This window comes from Labeo rohita, chromosome 16, assembly GCF_022985175.1.
Source record: "Labeo rohita strain BAU-BD-2019 chromosome 16, IGBB_LRoh.1.0, whole genome shotgun sequence".
NCBI classification, from domain to species: Eukaryota; Metazoa; Chordata; class Actinopteri; order Cypriniformes; family Cyprinidae; genus Labeo; species Labeo rohita.
The window spans coordinates 23,375,909-23,392,123 of NC_066884.1; the positions used below are offsets into that span (position 1 = coordinate 23,375,909).

At 35.9% G+C, this 16,215-nt stretch overlaps 1 protein-coding gene across 2 annotated transcripts in view; it reads right to left on the bottom strand.

Moving 5' to 3' along the window:
- Positions 1-1,273: 1,273 nt before the first annotated feature.
- The window catches only part of prkcg (protein kinase C, gamma), a 39,876-nt gene continuing 24,934 nt past the window's right edge, over positions 1,274-16,215 (bottom strand). For both annotated transcript variants that reach the window (XM_051131855.1, XM_051131854.1), the window contains exons 10-17: positions 15,111-15,284; positions 11,583-11,674; positions 10,672-10,734; positions 10,448-10,586; positions 7,861-7,941; positions 7,651-7,758; positions 7,316-7,456; positions 1,274-5,196 (exon numbers count right to left, since the gene is read on the bottom strand). In XM_051131855.1, the coding sequence (XP_050987812.1) occupies positions 5,035-5,196; positions 7,316-7,456; positions 7,651-7,758; positions 7,861-7,941; positions 10,448-10,586; positions 10,672-10,734; positions 11,583-11,674; positions 15,111-15,284 (960 nt within the window). In that variant the 3' untranslated portion in view covers positions 1,274-5,034. The remainder of the gene's footprint in view (positions 5,197-7,315; positions 7,457-7,650; positions 7,759-7,860; positions 7,942-10,447; positions 10,587-10,671; positions 10,735-11,582; positions 11,675-15,110; positions 15,285-16,215) is intronic.

Consider the following 16,215-nt stretch of genomic DNA (forward strand, 5'->3'; position numbering starts at 1 on the left):
GTGTGTATTACTGAATTTATGTATTATGTAACTTTAACTAATGGCCATAAATGATGAAAAATACAATAAAGAAAATGGAAAATGATCATCCCTAATATGGCTGTAAGTGTATGAATGAATTTGGAGTGTCTGAAAAAATGTGTAAACCTGTCAAATTCTAACACTCACCCTCATGTAAAAGAGACAGAGAATGTCAGTAAATTAGTTTAGGTATGGAGGGAAAGACAGATTGGTCAATAGTGTATTGTAAGAAGACAGACAGAGAGCAGCATAATTTACAGTAAATGAGTGAGTCAGAAAAAGAAGACAGAGGACTCATTTTCTCCTCACATTACTGTAGTAATTAGCACAATTTCCCTTAACAATTTGTCATAATTCAAAAGGTCTTCGCAGCGACACCCAAGATTTACATGCCACTGAATCTTTGTTGGATTTAACAAAAGAAAATGTGCAGCATAATGTCAATGTCTCTTCTGAAACTCTAGATGAGATAAATTTATGATTACCAGGGTCTTCTCAGAAGAAACATCTGAGAAGCAGCTGACAAAAGCAAAAGTCTGGGAGAAACAAATGAGATATTAAATAGATTGCATGTGTGATGTTTCTTTCTTATCTGCAAGCAGCCATTCACTTTAAATTCAGAAAAAAGCTTGGATAAATGCACACATTTATCATCATCCTTGACGGAGTCAAGCCTCATCTCATTCTTTCTCAGTTTTTTCTCTCTATTAGTCCCATTACACTTCATAGTGGCCTCAACCTCATGATAAAGTATTTTTAGGCACGATATCAATAGCACAGTACACTCTGACCTCAAGAAGTGAAGAAGGGAAAGAAAGAGACACAGAGAAATCTACAGCACATTATATTCAACAGCACACAGCAAGCAAGCATTTTTAAAGCATTTGCCTCCTTTAACACACCTTTTTAAATTTCAGATGCTGGAAATCGTCAGTTCAAGAAAAAAGATGAGGTCACAGAACTAAAAAGAAAGAGTGGAGCATTGAAAAAAAGAAGAGTGACAGAGATGAAGACAGTTACAGTAAAGAGGTTAGGGTAGTTTTTAATAGGCAGAGTATCTAAGGGTATCCTGTTATATCACTCAAGCCTATTGGGACGACTGATGGAGCGATGATTGGAGAGAGAAAATCTTGAGATTGAGAGATGAGCATAAAGGTCTGCTGTCTCATCAGCGCGAACACAGACGCCAGAGACGTGACCAATGAGACAAGGCCAAACGGGTGAAGGATGGAGTGAACACACAAAAAAATGCTCAGTTTACTTCATCTATTTTATTTCACACTTTGAAAACACAAAACAACTCAATACAAAAAAGTTATGTAATCTATCTATCTATCTATCTATCTATCTATCATGCACATTTAACCAAATGATCTTTAATTCTGAGGTTGAATCGTTTATTGTGATTGGAAACACATACGGGCGTAGTATATAGCATAATTACATTAATACATGGAGTTTTCATAGTTAGTACATTAACATTTGTAATAGTTATTTTTGTAGATCTATCTACAGAATGTAGTTCCAACCTCAAAACAAGCACTGCTGATGATCGGTTGGGTTCAATTGAAAGTTTGGCAGGTGCGATGTAGCTGGAACCACTATACAGAAATGTACAGTAGATCTTCAGGAGCAGAACTAAACACCCTGATTTACAAAGTATCCCATTTACATAACCACAAGATCAGCAAGACTGCGATGAAATAAAAGGCTGGGAAATGTCAACCACGATCAGGCAGTAATCAATAATTTTTACCTCGTTACAATTTCTAGAGATTATTATTTTTTTTTAAAATATATAAATGAATTTCAGTTTATCCACATTTCATATTCACATTTGTGACCCTGGACCACAAAACCAGTCTTAAGTAGCATTGTATGGGTCAAATTTATCAATTTTTCTTTTATGCCAAAAATCATTAGGATAAGACCATGTTCCATGAAGATATTTTTTAAATTTCCTAATGTAAATATATCAAAACGTAATTTTTGATTAGTAATATGCATTGCTAAAAACTTCATTTGGACAACTTGAAAGGCGATTTCTCAATATTTGTTTTTTTTTTTTTCCACCCTCAGATTTTCAGATTCAAATAGTTGTATCTTAGCCAAATATTGTCCTATCCTAACAAACCACACATCAATGGAAAGCTTATTGATTCAACTGACCCTTATGACACTTATGTGGTCCAGGGTCACATATCTCTTTTTACTTAACTTCACTCCGCCTAAAGTGTCTTTCCCGCATAATGCATGAAATGTTCCCACTTTTCTGCTAGCAGTATTTTGTCTTCAGTGCAACTTTCAAGTTGTATTAGATAGACAGTTTGGGCACAGGGTGCAGACTCAGGTCTTTCCAGGTCAGGCATCATGATTTTTACCATGCAAGACAAGTACATGCTGATCTCTGAGACCTCACAGTGTCTAAATAACCATATTCATACCAGCTTCACACAAATAACACTCAATGAATTCATTCATATTTCCATGAGATTTCAAAAAGCAGTTTTAGTAATATAATAACTTAAATTTAATCAACACTATGTGCTTTAAATAAATAAAATACTTTCACAGCTGGAACTGCTTTTTCTTGACACTAGAGGTTGCAAAACATGATGACATAGACATTTTTATTTTATGCTGATGTAAAAATGCTGATGATGTGGTTTAACATGTTCATAGAAAATTCCTATTATGTAATTCTGAAATAACATATATATACTTTATAATACACTGCACATAGTTTATATAGATATGCATATAAATATATGGAATAAATCATAAATATCTAAATTTGTGTTTTTCATAAAGTCATTTGTTTTAATAACATAGATTCCAAAGACTTATATTGTAAAATACTAAGATGATGCAAACGTTTATAATCTGTATAGAATCATATTTGCACTGAATCTACAGAGATAAACATTCATGTAACATACAAATAATTAATACGCTGAAGCATTAAGCATTTTTTTGCATCTAGCTGTCATGTATGTGCCTCCTAAATCATAAATCTGAGTTTACCAGTGTTTGCTTGCCTGTCTGCACTTATTTAGTTAAAGGAGACCTATTATGCCTCTTTTTACAAGATGTAATATAAGTCTCAGGTGTCCCCAGAATGTGTCTGTGACGTTTCAGCTCAAAATACTCCTCAGATCATTTATATAATTTTGAAAATGCCTATTTTTGCCTATTACGCTGTTTTCATGCATGTCTATTTAAATGCAAATAAGGTGCTGCTTCTCACCTCCTTTTCCAGGATAGAGCTTTGCTTTTACAGCTCCTACCTCCAGTGTTGCCAAGTCTGCGGTTTTCCCGCAGAATTGGGCTTCTTTAACACTGTTGCCGCGGGTTGTTTTTCATGTCTGCGCGTTGAAGTAACCCCAGTAACGTGATATTTATCCGTCAAAAACGTGTATTTTACCCCACGGAACACAATTTTTTACCCCCTCGAAACACGATTTGGCTAGTTTTGAATAGCAATTGGGTGGGTTTTGTTGTGAAAACCTGGCAACCCTGCCTACCTCAGATAAAACATCTGTTTGGTTTTGATTATCATGTCTATCGTGCTGAAATCATGCCTTTTAAACCATATTAGTTTAGACTTCTAATTAGAGCTGTCAAAAGGTACAGGGTTCGGTAGTTTCAGTACAGAAATTTTTAAAAAAGTTCATTTTCATTTTCACATTTGAGCGCTGTTGAGCCGATTTTTAAACATGGCTGATTGGCCATAGTGTTCACGCGCTCAACAGACATGACCGTGCTTGGCTACAATCATAAGCGCTTCACGCTCCTCACCGAGCGCTCACACGTAAGCACAACAGAAGCGTTTGAAAGCCGCATCTGTCAGCGGATGTGCTGATGTATTAGGAATTCGTTGACACGCGGCTTTTAAACGCTCCTATTGTGCTTATGTGTGAGTGGGAAATGGACGTTTTTCAAATTTCAGTACCGAAAGCACTAAACCTGGTACAACTCTACTTCTAATATATGTTTTTCTGAGCACACACATCAGAAGCACATGCACAGAAAGCGGATGTCACACGGCATGTGAGTACTAGTCCTCGTTCATGTCTTCTTGCGCTTAAATTGTCAAATACACACAAGTTTATGCTAAAAACACACAAGTTACACAAACATTCAGTTATGTCTGTGAAGGTAAACAGCTGGAAAAGAAATCGCATGTTTATATTAGATCTGTGTGGCAGCAGCGTAATATACAGTAAAATATTTAAATAAATCCACTGCTCTCTTGTCTCCTCTGAGGCTCATCTGTGCAGCCAGTTACATGGTTTGCTTAAACTTTTGCCATGGCGTTAGAACTTGCGAACATAGAATGACGGCGCCATGGATGGAACCATGCATTTAGGGGTGGTCATATTATAACTATTCACAAGCTTGCAGAGAAGGGTTTACCAAAGAAATTGACTGGGTTGTTCTTTTTCATGTTTTCTGGGTTGGTAGATGCCCCGGGGACCCGATTATAGCACTTAAACATAGAAAAAGTCAGATTTTCATGACATGTCACCTTTAACTAAACCAAACCAGAGCAAACAGGATCTTACACAAAGACAAGCAGAACCGCATTAGTTTGATCTGAGATTAAATAATCAGCTTGAAGTGAACTTTAAAACATGGGGGAAATCATGATCATGCTGGTTTCTATGGAGCACTCAGTTATAATTAGGTCATGGCAACTACTAGCATCCGAAGGGATATCCAATAAGATCCTATTGTCCAATGAGATAATGGCATGAATGCATGACCCTTAAATAATTCAGGCTGATACTCTCAGAGTGGACTGGCTAAATATTATTAATGATTAGATTGCTTTACCGTTAAGATGGTTAAAATCAGTGTGGAGGTGTTGTTGTAGAAGGTGATTGCTGGTCTAATTAAGACAGACTCCTATTGTAAGCAAGCTGAAGCCAAATTACATTTTTTGGTCACCGTAGTTTAGTAATCATGAACAGGAAGAAGAAAAAGTCAAAAGATGAACTGATCGAGGTTTTCTCAGACAGCTGTGAGGGGTGAGGGAGGAAATTCTGGGTTGATGTAGGTGAAGTCTTGGAATTCCTCTTGACTTATAGCGGCGAGGACATCCGGGTCGGAGGGCGTGAGGGCGGAGGGGGCGGATGTGAAAAACTTATCAAAGTTCTCTCCTTTTTTGCCTCCCTGTGGGAATGACACGAAGAATCAGCTGGGTACGGTTTATTTCTATTAAATACAGAGCAAATGAAGTGGATGCAGCTGACGTCAGTTCAGCGCTGTGAACTCAGAGCACCTCTACTTATTTGCTGTACTCACATACGTTCACACAGCGTAATATCCACATAGATTAGCATGAGTAATATGGGCAAAGAGCTACAGGCAATGAGGGTCAGGCTTATTTTGGTTCTTCCGTCTTTACAAGGCAAAATAACACCAGTAAATATGCACGCACACACAAACAGATGCATGCTGAAAATAATAAGGAGGAGCAGGCAGAGCGCATTAATAAACTTCCAGTTACATGGTTGCGGGTTTAAATAACAAAAACGCACACACATACACAAACTGTACAATATTTATCTCTAAGAAAATGATGACATTCCACGACTATTGGTTCTATTTAAAGTTAATTATAATTACTAGAAAAATTATATAATATTTAGAAACATATAAATATATAGTTTATATATTTTATATAATGATCTATATAGCATTTATTTATAATTTATATAATTTTATTGTATTATATATAAATAAACAATCTATCTATCTGTTATTATTATTTATTATTTATAGAATTTATTATTTTATTAACCCAAGAAAATTCTACCCTTTTGAGAAAACCAATTTGGAGCATTAAAAAACAACTTCTGAATGAATGAATGATTCACCAAAGGGAGATTTAATATATACTACCAGTCAAAAGTTTTTGAACAGTAAGATGTTTAATGTTTTTTAAAGAAGTCTCTTCTGCTCACCAAGCCTGCATTTATTTGATCCAAAGTACAGCAAAAACAGCAAAAAAAAATTTAAAAATATTTTTACTATTTAAAATAACTGTTTTTTATTTGAATATATTTTAAAATGTCAATTATTTCTGTGATCAAAGCTACATTTTCAGCATCATTACTGCAGTCTTCAGTGTCACATGATCCTTCAGAAATCATTCTAATATGCTGATTTAAGAAACATTTCAGGTTATTGTCCTTATGATCAATATATAAAACAGTTGAGTACACTTTTTTCAGGATTCTTTGATGAATGGAAAGATCCAAAGATCAGCATTTATCTGAAATAAAAAGCTTCTGTAACATTACACACTATACCATTCAAAAGCTTGGAGTCAGTATAATTTTTTTTTTTTTTTACTTTAAATTGATTAAAAGTGATGATAAAGACATTTATAATGTTAGAAAATATTTCAGATAAATGCTTTTGTTCTGAACTTTCTATTTTAAAGAAACTTGAAAAATCTACTCATCTGTTTTCAACACAATAATAATAAATGTTTTTTGAGCAGCAAATCAGAATATCAAAATGATTTCTGAAGGATCATGTGACTGGAGCAATGATGCTAAAATTCAGCTTTGAAATCACAGGAATAAATTACATTTTAAAATATATTCAAATAGAAAACAGTTATTTAAAATAGTAAAAATATTTCAAATTTCACTGTTTTTGCTGTACTTTGGATCAAATAAATGCAGGCTTGGTGAGCAGAAGAGACTTCTTTAAAAAACCATAAAAAATCATAAAAAACTTTTGACTGGTAGAGTGTATATATATACACCCACACACATGCACACACACAACAGTTCTTTCTGGTCCTCAAATCTGATTGGCTGAGAGGAGTGAAATATTCTAAAGATATTAGACCGTTTGTATCACTCTGCTTGCACTATTTCTCACAGCGAGTGTCATGCCCAAATCCACTATAATTTATAAATAATACTGTTTTTGTGTTACAGAACATAGTTTTTTAAAGAGTTTTCTATCTATCCATTCATCCATCTATCCATCCATCCACTTATTTATTATTTCATACACATCTTTTTTCTGTCACAGTGAGCAGTTTCCAGTTACTATCCAATTACAATTCTATTGTTTTTATTTAGCTAATGATTTTTTTGTTTCCTCTCCCCCAAAACCAAATCATCACACCAGGCTTTCTGTACTTTTACATTTTCGTAACGACATTATTGAGTATGTTTAATAATCATACGTTTTATTATCATTATGGGGCATTGCCGGGGTAAACCCTGACCCACACACAGAGACAGGTGAGGTGACAGGTGATACTGACACTTCTGGGTTTGAAGGGAGGCTGTATCTCCAGTCTCTCCAGCCGGTCCCAATCTATCCAGCGGAAAAAAGGATGCTCCCGCAGCTCTCTCTCTGCATCCTCTCCTCCACCCAAACGCTTAGCAGGGTTCTTGGTGAGGAGCTGGGAGAGAAACAGATGGAGACAGAAAGTAAGAAAAACAGAAAGACAGAGAGGATGAAAATAGACTTGTATACTAATTTTAGGCAAATTTTTGGGAGGTTATGTTAGTAATAAAGATGGGATATATTGCCCTGTGCATGCACTGTGAGCCAAGTATGTAGGCAGCAGAGATGAAAGAACAGGAAGTAGATTACCCCTTTGCAGATGGCCACAGCCTCCCGAGAGAGACTCTTAGGATATGAAACGCTCTGTTCCATGATGGACTGAAACAGCTCCTCCTCATCTATGCCATCAAAAGGAGGCTGATGAAAAGAGAGAGACAGAGGGAGAGGGTGCCGGGGATGAAGATCTACTGAGAAAAGGACAAAATTAAAGGCTCTGGGAAGCAGAGGATGAAAAATTACCTGCCCAGCCAGCATCTCATACAGCAGGACTCCATATGACCACCAGTCCACTGCTTTATTGTATGGCTGATATGCCACAATCTGAAAACAATTTTTTTTTTTTTTAATATATATCAGTTTATGGAGTTACATACATAGCTATGTGTTAGAATGCCTTAGAAATTCCAACTAAGTTATTTAATTTGTATTGAGGTAGCAAACAGGATGCAGAATTATAATTTGAATTTAAGGAAGTAAAATGAAATTCAATGTAATTGCATTTAATATGAATTACCAATACACATGCTATCATGTACAAAAATATGTAATATTTGTAAAAACATTATTGTATTTACATTATTATTATATTTGCATTTGCACTACCAGTCAAAAGTTTTTAAACACTAAGGTTTTAAATGTTTTTAAAGAATTCTCCTGCTCACCAAGCCTGCATTTATTTGATCCAAAATACAGCAAAAGCAGTAATATTGTAAAACATTTTTACTATTTAAAATAACTGCTTTTTAAAAATATATATTTTAAAATCTCATTTATTCCTGTGATCAAAGCAAAATTTTCAGCATCATTACTCCAGTCTTCAGTGTCACATGATCCTTCAGAAATTCTAATATAATGATTTCAAGAAACATTTATTGTTTATTATTACAGCTGAGTATTTTTTTCAGGATTCTTTGATTAATAGAAAGATCTCAAGATCAGCATTTTTATGAAATAAAAAGCTTTTGTAACATTCTACACTATACCATTCAAAAGCTTGGAGTCAGTATAATTTTTGGAAAGAAATTATAGAAATGAATACTTTTATTTACCAAGGATGCTTTAAATCTATCAAAAGTGATGGTATCACTGTTAATGTTACAAAAGACATTTATAATGTTACAAAAGATTTCTGTTTTAGATAAATGCTGTTCTTCTGAAATTTCTATTCATCAAAGAAACCTAAAAAAAATCTACTGCTGTTTTCAACATAATAATAATAAATGTTTTTTGAGCAGCAAATCAGAATATTAGAATGATTTCCGAGGGATCATGTGACTGGAATAATGATGCTAAAAATTCAGCTTTGAAATCACAGGAATAAATTACATTTTAAAATATATTCAAATAAAAATTATATATTTTAAATAGTAAAAATATTTCAAAATTTTACTGTTTTTGCTGTACTTCGGATCAAATAAATGCAGGCTTGGTGAGCAGAAGAGACTTCTTTTAAAAAAACATTAAAATTAACAGTATTGTATATATACATAATTTATAGTTTGGGATCAGTAAGATTTTAGTCAAATCAATTAATACCTTTATTCAGCAATAAAATAAAGCCAATTATAATTGAGTAAAGGCATTTATAATATTACAAAAGATTTCCCTTTCAAATAAATTCATAAATGTTTTTTTTTTTTAAAGCACAATGTCAACACTGACAATAGCAAAAAAATGTTTCTTGAGCTGCAAAACATTTGATTTCTGAAGGATCATGTGAGACTGGAGTAATGGCTGCTGCCAATTCATCTTTGCCATCACAGAAATTGTTATTTCAAACTGTAAAAATATTTTACAATATTACAGTTATCAAAGAAATGCAGCCTTGGTGAGCAAAAAAGACTTACAAAAAAAACTTACTGACCCCAAACATCTAAACAGTTGTGTAGTGCAGTAGGTATTTAATTATATTCAATATTTCTAAAAAAAATTTAAAAAACTTCACAGAATACTCTTCAAAATGGAGCCAAACAACATGAAGCAGGATGATAAGATGGAAACTACTTTAAGCAGAGCCCTAGATAAGTTGTGATAGGTTTGTTTTTGTCCTTTTGTTCCTCTGTTCATGACTGTTGAATTACTTTCAGTCATTTCAATTCAGTAAATTCCACTTCCCATCATTCTAATTCAAATTCCAATTCAACATCCTGTGGAATGTGACTAACTAAACTCACATCCCAACTCAGAAACTTAAAGACGGACAATTCAAAATCATATAAATTAGAAATATTTCCATTACAGCGTTAGATGGAAGCTATTACAGCCCTCTCAATGTGCAGATAAGCGCATGAAAATCATATTAAAGATAATTACACAATAAATATGCCAGTGTCTCTGTGTCAGCCGTGAGTGTGTGTGTCACAGCGTGAGAAAGAGAGATTAATTTCCTTGCCTGCAGGGACACATATTGCATCTTTTCAAAATGACAGGGACACAAAGATCAATGGCTTTTTCTTTTTTTTTTTTTTTTTTTTTTTTTTTTTTTTTACATAATGTGATCAATGCGAGCCAGTTTAACTGCTGGGTTAATACAGTACTGACGCATACCGGGCTTCGGCAGACCCACATTCACATCGCCTTTCCATCACACAGCAAAACACAAACATTGACAATTTAGCACATACATCACTCGAGTGAGATGTCCGTCATGTCGCCATGTAGTAAACACCGCAGTGAACATAAATGAGACATGTAGATGCACATACACGCAGACATGTGCTGACTGCGCACATCCACTGAGTGTTCATGTAAACACAGAGCCAAGGGCATGAAGAAGAAAGGATGAATCAGACGGGAGGAGAAAGGATGTTGATGGAGCAAAGGAAACCTCAGGTGCGATGTAATCAGGTGTGCCACAGAAGGTCCGAGTGGTGTCCCCTTCAATCATGCCTTCTCTACACATCCCGAAGTCTGCTATCTTTATGTGTCCTTCACTGTCCAGCAGGACATTGTCCAGCTTTAGATCTCTGCAGAACAGAGATAGAGAGAGAATATTAAGTGACGGTAACATATGGTGTGCTTGTGGAAGGAGACTGTCATCATGTCTTGTACCTGTATATGATGCCTTTGTTGTGCAGAAAGAACAGACCCACCGCTATCTCAGCAGCATAGAACCTGCCAACATGAAAATCTCTCATTAACTCCATTAAACACACATGCTTCCACTGCAGGACAGAATGACAGAATGATGCCAAACAGGTGAGTTTACAAAGAGAAGAAAGGAAGTACTGCAACAGTATAAAAAGTGAAAAAGCAAGCAGCGTTATTATAAGAAATAGTTTGAATTATTATGTGTTTTTATAACCAGTTTGGACTCTCATTCTGACGGCACCCATGGCGAGCAAGTGATGTAGTAGATTTAGTAGAAACTCATCTACATCTTGCATGGCCTGAGGGTAAGTACATGTTAGCACATGTTCATTTTTGCGTGAATTAAAGGGTTTATTTTTAATGGCATCCTGGATCTTGTCTGAGGATTGTTCGTAGGATTTTGTTTTGTAAACGAGGCACAGTGTCATGGAGAGTTCACAAAGAAACATTTGTTGAAAGATGACGCAGCACTAAATCTGACTGCAGCTGCATCACAAACGGTAAGTAAATTATTTCATAATGCTTCGTCTGGAAATGACAGTTTCATTTTGATCATGTTGTCAAAACACTCACATGCAATAGCGAGGGGCGTTGATATTGTTTCCTATGCAATGATGTTAGCCAGTCATAACAGTGGCGGATTACTGACATGATTTAAAGGACCTGCTCCTTAAAAACAGGTCATTTTAGAAAGAGGGTCGGAATGAGGGTTGAATATAATAATTTTTCCACATATTTATTTGCTTTTTTTGTGAAAAGAAGTTTATCATTATAAGTAAACTTCAAGGAACATATTAAAATAATAAAAAAAAATCCATGTCATGACCGCTTCAAGATAAAAAAAAGTTAAAGAAGAGAAGTGCTGAACTTACGCTGCATGAGGTTCTTTAAACTTGCCAACGATTTGGATGTGAAACATAAGATCACCACCGTTCACGTACTCCATGACGTAATACAGACGATCCTACAACACAGAACTGATTATCAGCAATCAGCAGATATGCAACTTCATCATACTAATAGGAATCAAAAATGAATCATCAATCAGTTCGCTTGTTCTCATGCTAGACAAGTAAATAATCCAGCAAATGCCACAGTAGATTAGCAATCAGTTCAATTAAAAGACAAATGTTTTTAAGTTCATGAATAGAAACAAGACTTTGTGATCACACAAGGGCAGAAAGATCACATTTTTACAGAAATTATACTTTAAAGTATGGGTAAAGGGTCAACATTAAAGTATCTGTCAAAATACATAGTTTTTTTACATTTACCTGAACTGACAGCATTAGGAAAAATAAATCTAAACAAAATTATTGGTTTATGAAACACTGACGCAATTGGTTTTACTGAAACCAGAGTCTTTTGATTATAACCTCCGACCCTCAACAGTGAAAATAAATATTTCATGAGCAGAATATCAGCATATTAAAATCATTTCTGAAGGATCATGGGCAGCAACAGTGTTGCCAAATTCGCTGTTTTCCTGCGGAATTGTGGTACTATAACACTGTTGCCGCTGGCTGTTTTTCAAGTCAGCGGGACTGCGAATTTTACATGGGGAACCCCGACAAAGAATGTGTATTTTTGCCCCCGAAATGCGATTTTTAAAAGGGGACCCCCCTCGAAATGGGCTAGTTTTGGGCTAGTAGCAATTGGGCGGATTTTGTTGTGAAAACCTGGCAACCCTGGCATGTGATCTGAATGCATAAATCTAGGCTCTGCACTGCTGGTTTCAGAGCAAAATGCAAACTAGACATTTCATTCATGACACACTTCATTCGGCAGCACTAAAACAGACAGCACACAGAGTTACTGGCAACCCGCCAAAATAAAAGCTTGCTGGTTTTAGGCTTGAAAATGCTGAAAATTCCTATAAAAAAGAGAAATTTTTAATATTACCATTGAATTTTACGTGTTACATAAAATTACTTAATTTTTATTTTATACAATTTTTTAATTTTAAAATATAGTAGTATTATCACACTTTATGTTTTATTTTTCTTATTACTATTATTCATTATTATATTTTTATAGTTCTATTTAGTGGCTCACAGTATGTGCAATGTGAGCACCACACCAAATCTCCAGGTGCTCTCATGAAAACCAGACCGAAAAATGTACGTGCACCCCTAATCACATGACACCGAAGACTGGAGTAAAGATGAATGAATAAATTACCTTTTAAAACCCAGTTATTTTAAATTGTAATAATATTTAACAATATTACTGTTGTACTAACTCTAACTGTACTTTACACACCCTGCACAATGAATTGTGTGAAATCTGTGTTGTAAGCTGAGACCAGCAAGTTTTCTCTGTTGCTTTAGTATTTGTCACCTACAGCCAAGGCAAGATAACAGCCCACTTTATCTCCAGAGGCATCTGACTACAGCATCTGCTGTCTGTAGGTCTTGAACTTTTGATCAGTGGGATGCTGCATTTTTCCACTGGGCAACTGATAGCTTTGACAGGAAACTGTAGTTCATGCCATTGATACAATGAGACCCAGTTCACATACACAAAGAAGTCATTACCAAACACAATCACATTGAGTATTTGTTACAAATTCAATCGACAGGGGGAAAAAAATCAAGTGATTTAACAAGAGTAATTCAAACCTTCACAAACCATTAAAGCCAGACATAAACACACACGCACACACACGCACACACACACTCCACTTTTTCTCTCTTTCAGTACCGCAGCTGCCAATGTTTTTCATTAGGCTGATTGCCACTTTGCAATACGTGTCTGCTGAAAGAGGTCAGACAATTAGCACTATGAAAAGTCATTTTTCAAAGCAAAATGAGGCAACTAACTTTGCAAAACGGCCCTCCAAATTCATTAGTTACAAAAATGATTTATCATGTTTGAGTGAAATAGACAAAATGATCAACGAATCACCTTTTATTATGCAGGTTGTTCCAGGTTGCCAGTTCAGGACTCACATGACAGCATTCCAAGAATATAATCATTACCCTGTCAGAAGCTTCTGCTATTTTGTTCACCCATTGTTCATGTTGACATTTTATAAACCCTGTTAGTCAATATTGTAAAAGCAATCTGTTTATATGATTTGTCTCCCTCTCAAGACTGCTAACAGCCTCATTGAGGGCAAATTAATTTAATCTATCGGTCTCTATCTAGGCCAATGTAAACAACCATTTAATGAGGTAAGAGAAGAATACTTATGGTGATGCTTTCATTTTTACTATGATTAAACAGCTTTGCAGATACAGTCATTAATCTGGCATAAGAACCTCAGCAGAGGTGCAGTTTTTTTCCATTTTGAAAAATATTTCTTTAAATGCATGTGATGAAGAATCTAGGCATTTATTTTTCATGGGGCAGCCATTTTGAAATAACATGACTAGATGAATATTTAGGTGTATTCATGACATTTTGTAAGTACTGTAATTAGACAATCCAGATCAGTGTTGGGGGTAACACATTACAGCATTTTACTACATTTCAGCATTTTTCTCCATATAATTGACTGATATGGTGCCCTGATTTTGAACTTCCAAAATGCAGTTTAAATGCAGCTTCAAACGATCCCAAATGCGGTTGTAAAAAGTATATAAATTGTATTATTTTTATGAAAATAACCAATCGTTTCGCTAGATAAGACCTTTCTTGGCTGGGATTGTTTACAACTGCATTTGGGATCGTTTGAAGCTGCATTTAAACTGCATTTTGGAAGTTCAAAATCAGGGCACCGTATCAGTTCATTATATGGAGAAAAATGCTGAAATGTTTTCCTCAAAAAACAATTTCTTTACAACTGAAGAGAGAAAGACATAAAACATCTTGGATGACAAGGGGTGTGTACATTATATGTGAATCTTTGTTTTGGAAGTGGACTTCTCCTTTAATTACACCTTTTTTCTTAGTAACTGAAACAGATTACAGTTACATTTATTTTTGTAATTAAATTACATAACTACTTTACATATAACTAGTTACTCCCCAAAATGGGACACTATCACCTGCAGAAGGGCATCAGTCCCTCAAAACTTCAGCGTGATGCTGCATCCATGCCACTAGGTGTCAGCATACTATTAACCAACACAACAAAAACAAAAAATTACTGCGTTCATACTTAAAAAAACAGTCTGTTTCTGCCCCGGCAGACCACATATGGACATGAAGGACCCTACAAAATGTCAATACTCATGTTCCAGCTGTGCAAGGTCAAAGAAGTGCTTTAAAAATCGCCCTGAAGGTGAAAAGCGCATCTGTTCTACCACTAAGGGCCTGAATGACATTTCAGCCCATATATATTTCATAATTTACAAATGTGAATATGCATGTATAAACCTCGTCCCCAGGCTCCCACTCTCTTTTTAATCATTAACCATTTACACGCTCTCACACACATCGATGAACACACAGACCTCGGTTTGAAAGGCGCAGTAGAGAGAGGTCAGGAAGTGAGGTCGCCCCACAAGGCCCAGCACTCTTCTCTCCACCATGGCGCTCTCCGTATCCTCATCCTGAAACAGCACGTCTTTCTTCAACACCTTCACCGCAAACAAGCGCTCGCTGCCCCTCTCCTCTGCCAACAGGACCTGCGGGATGACAAGGAAACCTTGCGCTAACACTTCTTGAACATTAATAATTAAGAGTTCATCATCTTCTGCTCACATTCCTACAGCAGCGACTCGACTGGGCAAACACAAAGCGAGAGCAGAAAATATAATTCAAAGTGAGTTCAACATGCATATGGGAACATTACCTCAAATCAAACAAAGAGGAAAAAATGAACAGAAATTCTTTCATTTACTTGTGTGATCCTGTTCTCTTCGTGTCTCTTTTGTGTCATTTTTCTATCTCTGAGTCCCAGGTCTCTCTCCTCTGCTCTTCTCTTTAATCTCTTCCCTCGTTTCTATCCTTTCTTTAGCACGGTTCTACGCCCTGGAGGATGTGCTGTCTACTGAGTATAACCCTGGCCTCTTATATAACCAAATATCTTGTGAGGACACACACACACACACACAAGTGTGTGCACATGTGTATGCACACCAGATATACTCATGCACACACAGCATCTACTTTTATATACTGTACATGAGCACAACCACAAAGGCAACAAACATTCCTCCACACGTTTAAACAAGAGAGTGCAAAATGCACACACACACTCATGTCATTCTTCCTCAGGGATCAAACAGCTCAGAGTCCTTCGCTTGTGTGCTCAGCGCTGACACACGACAACAGAATTTAGATTCTGTTCAGCACAGACCGAAAATCACAGCTTTGTTTGACCAAAACTAGGCATTCGCTACGTTTCTTACATGAATCACAAATTCTACCTTATTTATCACATAACAGGATTGGCCGGACACACAAATGACCGTGTGCCTTCACACCTCCAGGTACTTTAAGGTGAATGAGGTCTGCATCTCACCGGGCCTCGAGTCAGAGCTTCTGCCTCCTAGAGGAAGTGAGGCAGAGCCACAGCTGCAAATTTTAGATAGGGAAATCAGCCTCCTCCTCTTG